Here is a 12,692-nt window from a genome sequence, read left to right as displayed (position 1 = left end):
TTTATTATAACAGACTTATTAAGATTTTCCTGCAAATTTTAGAATTATACAAATTGATGTAGAACTCTGGATGTGAGAGAGGCATAAGGTGCCGCGGAGCGGTTCTTCTCACACGTCACGTGACACAGATTGGAACGCCTGTGTCCATCTACACGGAGAATCGCGGGGAGTTTGATTGACGTGTCTTGAAACCAATTAAAGACCGCCAACAAAATTTCCACCAATGAGACTGCAGCGGAGGGTGGGGCCATGGAGTGGTTGGCTCGCGTTTGGGAAAAGCAGAGGAAAAGTTGCCTACAGTCCTTAAAAAATGATGCAGAGAATATTTTTGGTGTTTGTTCTGTTCACCTAACCGGTGTTGTGGCACCATTGACGGAATTTAAACTTAATTTTCTTCCACAAAGATCCAGAAAGATGGTGAGTTCATAAACCATGCGCATGAAACTCCCAAACACTTGAGAATCTACTGAAAGTCTATTATGTTTTAAACAAGTTTGTAATTTGTAGCGTGCACGTCTTGCATAATATTGATGTCTTTGTTGCAGTTTGCACCCTGTTATGAAGCTTATTGCCTGAGCACTGTCGCAATGATGATATTCTTTTAATAACTTCAAGTTTTCAACATCTGTGCTTGATGGGACGGCTGCGCTTTTCCTGCTGGATTCCGCTTTACGTGGCAAGTGACAACAGCACACAGTCATGTCAGATTTTATAAAAAATCTTTACGCTTCGGTATTAATAAGCATTGAGCTTTCACAGTAACCACTTAATGCATAAGGCTGGTATAATCTAATTTAAAACTTGTAGTACAGCGTTCATAGACAACTAGAAATATTAGGGAATTTTAAAATTGGGATTTCCAGGCCAGGATATTAATTCATTCTTTTAAAATCTTGGAATTTATTATAAATCGTCCTAGATTTGATCAGCTAGAAATGGCTCTTTGTTTAAATTTAATTATGCACTCTGTATTTTTTTACATATTAAAAACTTAGAAAGAAATTAACAGTACAATTAAGAAATATGGCAAATATGATTTACACTCATGTGAGATCAATCATAATCCTATCAGCCTTCTAGAATTTTTTTTTTTTTATTATAAAGGGAGAGTGGATGCTGACATGTTGACATCACATGACCAGCTCTGTCATGCAATTGATTAAATGTCAGAAATAAAAATTCTGTATCTACTTAATATATTACATTTAGTCACTGAGACTGTCCAAATGTCCAAACAAGAACTACCTGCTAGAGCAAATAAGCACGCCACACAAAAATATGTTAGGATTGAATCCAAGGATATCCATTATATGGATGTGTGTTGTATGAGATGCAGAAAATGCAGAAAACTTACTGAGTAAAGGTGCACTCAGTTCACATTGTGGCTGGTTGAAATTATGTTTAAAAATCCAGTTATCACAAAGTCATTGAAAAATCATGGAAAAGAACCCTGCTACAACAATCAATTTATTGTGTTACAAATAGTGTCCTTCAATATGAAAACAGTTTGACTCCTCATTCTTGAAATGTACTGTGTTTGTCCTTCACAGTTTTGACAATCTGTACTAGGGCTGAAGGATAAATTCTTCTGTGCCTGTAGACAAGAAGGCTGCTGAATAATTCCCAGAGCATTTCTAAAGATCTAAGCTTTCATGCAGACAGTGGGTCATGCAGTTCTGAGCTCCATACCTCCCAGTTAAATATGGATCAAATGGTTGGAAACATTTAAGGAATGCTCTTTTTAATTAGTGAAACTTTCCACTTCCTCTCAGTTTTACTGCATCGTTTCCTTCCCCGGGAGCTGCAGTGCTTTTAGGAATCCAAGGCCCTCTGGCCTTTTCCTAGATGAGTGTGTGTGATACGATGGAAGAGCTCTCTCATGTGCGACTGCATTGTTTGACTCCATGCTTGTCCAACTCACTTTGCATCAGAGCTCAGGAGAGGACAGGATTTGCTCAGATTGCTGGCAATTTGCTTAGCAAATAGCCACACCACTGGAGCAGGGGGCTTCTCCACCCACAGTGATCTGCTCCGTAAATAAAGGCTGTGGATTACAAGCTTTTCAAGCTTGCTGAACATATCCTGAAGCTCACTGGTTCAATCCACATCCAAGTAAGCATTTCTTTTTGTAGCCAATCAACATTTCCTTGAGTTTTTCTCTAGTGCTCCACATGGGCAGAGGTTGGTATACAATAGAGCTCTTTAAGGGCGAATGACATCATATCAGTGTGATTTGATGTGGAGTGGCAAATCTTTCCTGAAGGAATCTGCAGGGAAAATGGAATTTATGACTGGGGGACTTGGACACAGTGGGAGAAAGAGACAAAAGTGAGAGGAAAAAACTCTTTGTTTGCATGATATTCACTGGGTTGTTTTGTTGTGCAACAGTTGGGCCAGATGTTGTTTTGTTGAGTTGTCTAACGTTGTGGTCATAAAATACACTTGGGATCCATGTTTGTTAATTGTTAGAGCTCCCATGTCCATGAATGAGATTGTGTTTTCTGTGAAGGATTACTGAAATCCGCTGAGAATCCAAGGAGTTGCCAAACGTGCCAGGAGTGATGCTAGCTCTCAATTTATTTCAGTTAAGCACTACAAATTTGCCTTCCCTGAAACTCTTAAAGGGATAGTTTACTCCAAAATGAAAATTCTGTCGTTTACTCACCCTCTTGTCATTCCAGACCTGAATGAGTTTTATTCTTCAGTAGAACTCAAAAGAAAATATAATATTTTTTTTGCTCCATACAATGAGTGTCAGTGGGGTCCAAAACAATTGTAAGGACAAAAAAGCATAGAGAAATTTTTAAAAATATCTTCATTTGTGTTCCATAGAAGTCATTCTGTTTTGGAACAGCATGATAATGTCCAAATAAGGACAGAATGTTCATTTTCAGGTGAACTGTCCCTTTAAGATGAATGCGAATCTAATCATCATTTCGCGTTCATGTCTGTTTAGCAGTTCTTTTGTTATCATGGTGACACTCCGATAACAGGATATCATGGCTGTTATGTTAGGGTTCATCATCAAACTTAAGTTCTCGTCTCCTTATCCTTTGTCTTTAATGTCTAACCCAGCAGGATTTAGACTGGCTTTGACCTGCCTGTGTGTGTGTGTTCTTATTGGGTGTGTTGCATGAGGTCACAGAGTTTGCTTTGGGTGCATATTTAACACATTTCAAGTTTTATAGGAGAAAATAGATGGATGGCATGTGGCGTTTACTCTTCCAGGTTATTATTTAGTGGTTTGTAAAGTGTACTTCTGTAAGTCTACTGTGAATTAAATTTTGACCCTGAACAGCAACCTAAACATCTTTTCAGACTTAATGGAAAGACCTTAATTCATTTATTCTAATACTTTAAGGCAATATATTATGATAAGGTGTTATGTGAGATGTTTACATGTACCTTTAGCATTCATTCTTTAAAGTTGTCATGAAACAGAAATTCACCCTATTTTCTAAATGCATGTTATTGATCTTATTGATCTAATTTTTTTTTTAATTTTGAGCCCGTAATTCTAATCAAAATATCATAACTTGATCTTCCGCCTCTTTCGTTCACAATCCGATCAGCCTCCATCCAATCAACAACCAATGGATTGAATCATGTCCTGTTTTTTTTCCCCTCGTTAATCAGTTTAACTTGAATACATGTCACAATATGGAAAAAAGATGTTTCTATTTTCAGTAAATTGTGACTTTAAGAAACAGTAGATGGCTTATGTTAAAATTCACTCAAAAAATCAAAATCTGTCATTTACTCATCTTCATGTTGTGTGATAACTTTCTTTCTCCTGCAAAACAAAAGAAAATTATGTAAAAATCATTCTTTTGAGTCTGGTCTCAGCTCACAAAACCTCTATTTTCCATCTGAGCATTTCCAAGCTCACTGTGGCTTAAATGGGACATAACTGTTTCTGGCAATGTCATGTTAATCTTGTAGGGCTGAACGATTAATCGAATGCGATTGTCATGAGCATTTTGATAGTAATGTTGGTTCTGTAATCAGCAGGAAATCATCATCACATGCTTTCAGATGGAGCAGAATTTACTACACATAGCCGTAGTTCACTGACAAGTTACACATAAAAAATCGCAGACGATTTTATTGAGCGATTATGAAATTGTTCATAATGAGCGAAATCACAGTGGCTCTGTGACGTAAATGCTGCTCCATCTGAAAGCATGTGAAAATACCACATTTAATAACATATTTTTACTCCAAACTCACTTCATAACGTCAGTCGAGTGTTTGAAATAAATCCTTCTGTGAGATGATGTAGCTTCTTACACAGAATAAGGCACGCAACATATTTCATAGTATTTAAGCAGTGATAAAGGCATTGCATTATAAATATACTTTATTTTAATGAAAATTATAATAATAAGAACTCAGATAAACCGTATATTGCCGTAGTCGTGTGTTTATTAGTCACGTTGAATCAATAAAAGCAGTTAAATCTTCTGTTTATTCAGCTGCAGCGATAGGCATTTCCTGGGTTTTTTTTCTGGGAGGCGTATTTGGAGTTTCAGCGCGAGAGCGCCCTCTGGCCTTTGGATGGAGATTTACTACTGATCACAGAACCGTGCTTCACTGAAAGATACGCATGACAATCGCAGCTTCTGTCGAATCGCGATCTCGATTCCATTTCGATTTATTGTGCAGCCCTAATCTTGTGTACCTATAGAGTATTATTGCATCTTTCTCATATCTGTGAGGAGTTTTTTGTTTTATCAGATTTAGAAAAGACAGATACAGCTTTACGCTTCTCTGAAAACTGTCAGGCTCCTGGAGGCATGCCATGGGCGGAGCTAATGAGTCACTTTTGCATAGTGATCATCTGCAAGCTGTGACATCGACATAAATAAAACAGGAACACAATTTATTGAATTAAATTTTATTTAATTTGTTTATAGAACATTTGTCAGCGAAATGCCGGGAACAAACTGCATCAACTGTTCCCTTAACGCTGGGTTCTTTTAGAAGCTGAACAAGGTCATCTTTACCTTAGAACCTAAAACACACTTCTTTGGTGAAATTGTTGATTTCGTGGTCTAAGAACAAAATGACAAATCCTGCTCACGCTCTGGTTGATGTGTGCACACGCTCTTCCGGGAGAATTGCCCATACAAGGAATTCTGCCCTTTATGATGTCATATAGGGCCATACTCGAAAAAAAAAACTTTCTGAAACTTATAAGAACCCTAAAGGAGTGTATTTGGCACAGAAATACCACATGTAATACCATATTTAGTATGAGAATCCAACTCTTTAACAATGTTAATAAGTCAGAATGCATGAAATCGCATTAGACCTCCCCTTTAAATTTCGCTCTGTATCACTACTGCTGTTGGTTAAAGGGGTCATATGATGCGATTTCAAGTTTTCCTTTCTCTTTGGATGGTGTATATTACACTAACAAACTGACTTGATTCTCTCAGACGTGTCTGGATTGATACAGGAAACTGCGGACTAGCAGCAGCCCTGCAGCTTCATTTAGACGGCAGGGTTTTTTTCCTCGCCTGTACAATTACACACCCAGAAGTCAAGCTCAAACTAAACATTGATCAGCTCATCATGGTCAATGCTGACACACGCACACACATGCAAGTACTAACAAATCTGTTCCCACCTTTCTGGATGTTTCATGCGTATTGCACAAGAACTGTTCTACAACAACTTTTTTTTTTTATTTATCTTCTCATGTGTTTCGTAAAAAAAGAATACATTCGATTTTCAGGGTAATATTTACAGTAAAAATGAAGATGAAAATTAATATAACGGTGTATATTACACTAACAAACTGACTTGATTCTCTCAGACGTGTCTGGATTGATACAGGAAACTGCGGACTAGCAGCAGCCCTGCAGCTTCATTTAGATGGCAGGGTTTTTTTCCTCGCCTGTACAATTACACACCCAGAAGTCAAGCTCAAACTAAACATTGATCAGCTCATCATGGTCAATGCTGACACACGCACACACGCACACACATGCAAGTACTAACAAATCTGTTCCCACCTTTCTGGATGTTTCATGCGTATTGCACAAGAACTGTTCTACAACAACTTTTTTTTTTTTTTTTATCTTCTCATGTGTTTCGTAAAAAAATAATATATTCGATTTTCAGGGTAATATTTACAGTAAAAATGAAGATGAAAATTAATATAATTTAATTTGAAATATCCTTATCAGTAATAAATGGCTGTTTCAGTGTTGATTGTTTCACATCAGCGGTAGTGTGGTCTGTCTGAAGGATTTACAGTCTGTGGTTTCATCAGAACAGAGAATGAAATCTTAAGACTATCATGTAGGAATAAATTTATATCCCATAGCGGCCTTTTCTAAAGCCACAGACCTCTGGAACGTGTCATTTAAAGCTCCATCTTGTTAACTACCTGACATTTGAGTGATATATTGTAATGGTGTCATGGTGTCATGGTACCATGGTGTCATGGTACTCTGAAGGCAAATGTGCTGTGTTCGTGTTTGATCCATCAATTAGTGTTTCTGTGTATGTGACTAATGTTTGTGTTGTTCTGTTCGGTACAGGCGAGTTGTTATTACAAGCTTCACACGCTCTGTCATTGCTCTGTTTCCTGTTGGATGGTTTGTGTGTGTGTGTGTGTTTGGTCTTTTCCCTCAAAGCACAGTTTATCAGAAATTGTTTCGCACACACATTTATGTTATAAAAATGGGGACATACCATACATTTATATAATTATTTAATGTAAATATAAAAATGATTTCTCTTCCTTATTTATGAATCATTTTTCCAAGTGGACATCCCCAAATGTCTATAAAGAGAAGTTTTGTCAGATATAGTCGACTTCTGGGGACAAATTTGTTATGATCAAACTCCTAGATTGCAACAACTATGTCAACATAACAAGCAGAATACATGTCTGATTTGCCCACCCAAAGCTGGGTAGACATCTGTTCTTATTTCTCTCATATCTCATCTACATTATGACATATGGAGTCTGGGGTGAGAGAGAGAAAGATAAGCTTTAAAGAGTGTGTAGACGAAATAAGCATCCTGTCTTATTTTTAGACCACTGACAGACTGTGTCATGGTATCAGCTCATTATATGCAACAGTCAAGTTCTGGAAGTAAAAAATGCCATTTGTCTTCTCTATAGAGAAATATATACACTAATGGTCAAAAGTTTGGAATAATTAAGATTATTTTAATGCTCTTTGTCTCTTTTGCTTACAAGGCTGCATTTATTTGATAAAAAAACAGTAAAAACAGTAATATTGATAAATATTATTGCATTATCTAATTGAATATATTGTAAAATGTAATTTATTCCTGTGATGGCAAAGCTGTATTTTCAGAATCATTACTCCAAACCGATCTCATGAAAGTGCGAATAAATAGTACGCCAAATAAAAACGAAAACTCGTGGTATTGATACGCAAAAACGGACTTTGGTCCATACGCTCTTAAAAATAAAGGTGCTTCACGATGCCATAGAAGAACCTTTTTGTCTAAATGGTTCCATAAAGAACCTTTAACATCTGAAGAACCTTTCTGTTTCACAAAAGGTACTTTGGGGCGAAAGAAGGTTCTTCAGATTAATAAAAAGGTAAGAAAGAGATGGTTCTTTAAAGAACCTGTGACTGAATGGTTCTTTGTGGAACCAAAAATGGTTCTTCTATGGCATCGCTCGAAGAACCGTTTGAAGCACCTTTATTTTTAAGAGTGTATGTTACGTGATGGGTAGGTTTAGGGTTGTGGGGTAGATGCGTATAATATGTACGCAAAAACTGTGTGTCATATGCACGCCAACAAATTTCGTATCATATGCACGCGAAAACTGTGTATTATATGCACGCCCAACACATGCGTATCATATGCACGCCAATTTTTGCATATCAATACCACGAGTTTTCGTTTTTTTTGGTGTACTATTTATACGCAATTTCATGAGAACGGGCTCTTACTACAGTCTTCACTGTCACATGATCTTTCAGAAATCTTTCTAATATGCTGATTTGGAGCACAAGAAACATTTATCATTATCAATGTTGAAAACAGTTGTGCTACTTAATCTTTTTGTGGAACCAGTGCTGTTAAAACAGTAGGCAGTCACTTATTGTTTTGCTGTGTCATTCCAAATGTTTCAAGCGGCCGTCAGCAAAATGTTTGACTCACGAGTCGTCGTGTGTAGAATGCACTAAGTGCTGTGATAGTGGGAGAACAGCTTGCGTGTCTGTGCCAGGATCTTATTGTCTGTGATAATACAGTTGTGCGTCAGTCAGTCCGCCTCGTCTCTTGCTGACCCTGAGGGTCTTGCACACAGCAGCCTCATGAGAAACCCCTCTGTTCCACAGAATGACTTCACTGTTCCACTGACCCTCATCTGGAAACACAGTTCAGAGGAAAACACTGTTGTGTGTGTGTGTGTGTGTGTGAGAGAAAGAGATACAGAAAGAGATAAAAGGTTTTTCTATCCCTCACTGTCACAGATAGGAGGGGGGTCACTCATGTCTGTGCATGAACATGCGTTTGCAGTTTGGATGTAATAAGTGGGCCAACAGTGACGAGCTGCCACTCCACTGTATCATGTGACACTTGATTACATATCTGACTTTGACACACTGTAGCTTGCTGAAAGGGTGGTGAGGAATTTTTAGCCCAGTATTTTCTGGTTGAGTACTTTCCTGCAATAACACAAATCATATCAGTGCAAATGAGCAAACAGAGGCAAGATAATGAGTCATCAGGGTTGAATATGACTGAGGTAAATCAGCGCAGATGTGATGGGTTGGTGAATTGTGACGAGGTTGAGATGATTTGCCCATAACTGGCACCACTGGTCGACCCGTTACTTCTGTGTCAATGAGTTTTTTTGGATTATTGGAAAAAGAAAAACATGTTGGGATGGGGACTTGGTTTTGTGCATTGGTTGTTAATTGGATTTTGAGATGTGGGCGTTGCACATGAAAATTAATACAAACTTGCAGTTGATTGTAAGAAAGAGGCAGGTTTGAAGCAGTAGAAATGATTGGAGAAGTCTGGCATATTTCACCAGAGAGAAGTCAATTTCACTAGAAGATTAAGTTAGGACATTTTGATTGAAAAATTACAAGGTCAATAAAAGAACTAAGATAAATAACATGCATTTACAAAATAGACAGGGTGAATTGATATTTCATGATGACTTTAACTAGTTTGGCACAATATTTTATTATTTCATAGAAGAAGTTTTACAATACTGCTTCTACTTTCTATTAAAATTTACAAAAGCTTGTGGTGCAACAAACATACAGAAGCAAGCAGAAAAAAACCCATAAAACAGGAAATTATGTCATAGAGAGGACTCTCGCAAACCCCCATGACTGTGTGTCGAGGACAATGATTTTTGCCTTTCTAGAAAATATAAAAGTAGTTTATATTAACATGCTTTCTCTCCTTATCTCTTTCAAGTGCTATGTTTTTGTGATGATATTGTCTCCAAATGTTTACATAAATTTAAATATGCACAATAATAATATTTACGACTTTAATGGTCCTTTTGGAGCTTGTTGGGCCCTAGTCATCACTATGAACTACCATTGAATGGAAAGAGCTGTTTAAGAATTATTTAAAACAATATCAACTTTAGTATTCCCTGGAAAATATAACATCTTATGGGTTTTTAACAACATGAGGATGAATAAATGATGGCATAATTGTATTTTTGGATGAACTGTTGCTTTAGCTGTGAGGTCATTCTTGTGAGTGTTTGTGTGGGTGAACTCTTGTCTCTGTGGCTAACCGCTGTCTCTCTGCTCCTGTAGGTTTGTAAGAGTTGGTGAAGGATCTTTCCCTGATCATCAGTGTGTGTCTCAGAAGAGTGTGTGTTCAGCATGGACATGGAGGATTTTCCCCCTCCTCCACCTGACCGTAAGCAGCTCTGTTCTCTCACAGCTCTCAGCGCACACACACACACACACACACACACACACACACACACACACACACACACTGTGTTTACATTGACAAGCGGACAGTATGTAAATGCAGATATAGGTTCAAAAATTCTGGCACAAATGAAACTGTTCATTTTTAAAGCATTTAAAAGCAACAAAAGTTTTACTGACCAGTATCATGGTCATATTCGTGTCGAATTCACTGGAACATCATGCTTATAGGAGCCTGAAGGATAGTGAGAAGAGAATGAACAGTGTAAACACATTCCATTGCTCAGCCACTAAGGAGCGTGTGGGTTGAAGAGTGGAGGAACGCCAGAACGAATGCAGAGGAGGTGAAAAAGCAGCCCGAAAACAGAGGCTCTGTCTTGATGCAGAGAGAAGGACAGATGAGAGAGAAGATTAGTTTCACTGATTAAAGTAGTGCTATAATTAAAGGGATAGTTCACCCAAAAGTGAAAATTCTGCTGACATTTACTCCCTCATGTGGTTCCAGACCAGCCTTTATATGTACCTTTTCACGGCTTGTATGCTGGATGGTTCTATGGCATCGTTTTCATTGTACAATAGCCTACACATATTGGTGCAATGAAGTTTGATTTCAAACTTTGAATTCAGTTCAATTCATTTATATTGACTTGGTAATGACAATGAATTAATGAATGAAAAGGAACCAATGAATTAATTAAATAGTTATTGAATCTTTAAAGACTTAAATTCTATAAATGTGTATTTGCTAAATCCTAATGTGTATATAAGAAAGGTAAACGTTATAATACTTTCTCATGTTTGGTTTACTTTTTTAAAACAGTTTTGTCTAATAATTTATTAGGCAGAACTGTTAAAGGCTATAAGCTAATGAAGATGGAGAATGGAGGTCTTATGCATCTGTCCTCAGGCACTAGTGTTCTTAGCACTGACAAAATTACAGTCTGACAATTATCGGCCAATGCCAATAAATTAAAATGCTAAAATGACAAAAACTTGTTATATTGGTAGACCTCTATTCAGTATAGCAATTTGAAACAACATTTTCATTAAAGGTTCTTTAGTCAGCAAATTGGTATTCACTTTATGATTTTACACTGCCTGTAGCTCTGAGATCTTTGCCAAAAACAGCTAATCAAGGATCAGCAATTGTAAGGAATGAGACCCATTTGAGTTGATCAGCTGATGTTAAAGTTTAATCTGAAACTGCACACTTTCCACATTATTATAAAGCTTTTACTGCATAAATATTCACCGTCAGTCATCTTCGCAAATATATTGAGACTCCCCATGCTTTATCTCCCTCTTACTCCATTCATTAACATAGAGAGCTGATAAAGCCACTTTCAAATCTCTCTCTGTTCATGCCTCAGTGACTTTCTTTAGACTAGTGTTTTTTCCCATCACACAGTTAAGTGAAGAAAGCTAACTCATCTGAAGCCCTTCCACCTTTCCTGAACTCTTAACCTTTGACATTTCTTCTCAAGGATTTAAGGATGTGGCCAAGTGGAGCTCTGCATACCTGTTCTGCCCTGTACTCCCACACCAGGTGCTCAGTGTCTCACTGTAATGAGTGATTCTTGAGGCCATAGTTTGACCTCCCGTTTAAGCTTTGATGCTGTTTTAACATGGAATCAGATTTTCCTGTTTGTTTCATTGTAAACTGTGCATTCACAATGCTGAATGTCATGTTGATGGCTACATGGAGATTGTTTTTGTTTGTACGCTGTAAGGCATGCAGGGATGCCGCTCCTGCCAGCTCACAATGAATAAAGATGACATCCCATCTGTCAACAAGTAACAGTGGTAAACCAAACTACTTTAACATGGGTTCTCACTCGACTGTTTTTTATCCTTTAAAATCGTTGCTTGTCAGATTGTATGATATGAGCCCAGTGAGATCTTTGGTACAAGCCAGTGTTCATCTTCAGATTTTTGTTTAGTTTAGTTTTTTGTTTTAGGATATTGTGTAGAATTTAACCAGATATTCAAACACTTCATGCATCTTATACAGTGGGGCAAAAAAGTATTTAATCAGCCACCAATTGTGCAAGTTCTCCCACTTAAAAAGATGAGAGAGGCCTGTAATTTTCATCATAGGTATACCTCAACTATGAGAGACAAAATGAGAAAAAAAATCCAGAAAATCACATTGTAGGATTTTTAAAGAATTAATTGGTAAATTCCTCGGTAAAATAAGTATTTGGTCACCTACAAACAAGCAAGATTTCTGGCTCTCACAGACCTGTAACTTCTTCTTTAAGAGGCTCCTCTTTCCTCCACTGGTTACCTGTATTAATGGCATCTGTTTGAACTCGTTATCAGTATAAAAGACACCTGTCCACAACCTCAAACAGTCACACTCCAAACTCCACCATGGCCAAGACCAAAGAGATGTCAAAGGACACCAGAAACAAAATTGTAGACCTGCACCAGGCTGGGAAGACTGAATCTGCAATAGGTAAGCAGCTTGGTGTGAATTGTCATTTATTTATTGAGAAAAATGATCCGGTGTTAAATATTTGTGAGTGACAAAAGTATGTGAATCTTTGCTTTCAGTATCTGATGCAGCAATAACTGCAAGTAACATTTCTTATAACTGCTGACCAGTCCTGCACAACAGCTTGTAGGAATTTTAGCCCATTCCTCAGTACAGAACCACTTCAACTCTGTGATGTTGATGGGTTTCCTCCTATGAACTGCTTGCTTCAGGTCCTTCCACAAAATTTCAATTGGATTAAGGTCCGGAATTTGACTCAGTCATTCCAAAACATTAACTTTGTT

The 12,692-nt window shown here is 37.5% G+C and overlaps 1 protein-coding gene across 1 annotated transcript in view; it reads left to right on the top strand.

Annotated features, from left to right (window-relative positions):
- The first annotated feature begins 263 nt into the window (after window positions 1–263).
- Window positions 264–12,692, top strand: part of LOC107583421 (rho guanine nucleotide exchange factor 10-like) — a 51,059-nt gene continuing 38,630 nt past the window's right edge. Inside the window, exons 1-2 of the mRNA XM_016269626.1 lie at window positions 264–417; window positions 9,789–9,894. Of these exons, the coding sequence (XP_016125112.1) occupies window positions 9,858–9,894 (37 nt within the window). The 5' untranslated portion in view covers window positions 264–417; window positions 9,789–9,857. The remainder of the gene's footprint in view (window positions 418–9,788; window positions 9,895–12,692) is intronic.

The sequence above is a fragment of the Sinocyclocheilus grahami genome, unplaced genomic scaffold, assembly GCF_001515645.1.
Source record: "Sinocyclocheilus grahami isolate Dianchi unplaced genomic scaffold, SAMN03320097.WGS_v1.1 scaffold4.1, whole genome shotgun sequence".
NCBI classification, from domain to species: domain Eukaryota; kingdom Metazoa; phylum Chordata; class Actinopteri; order Cypriniformes; family Cyprinidae; genus Sinocyclocheilus; species Sinocyclocheilus grahami.
Note: the sequence above shows the minus strand (reverse complement) of the source record. Positions and strands in the feature narration are given on the sequence as shown.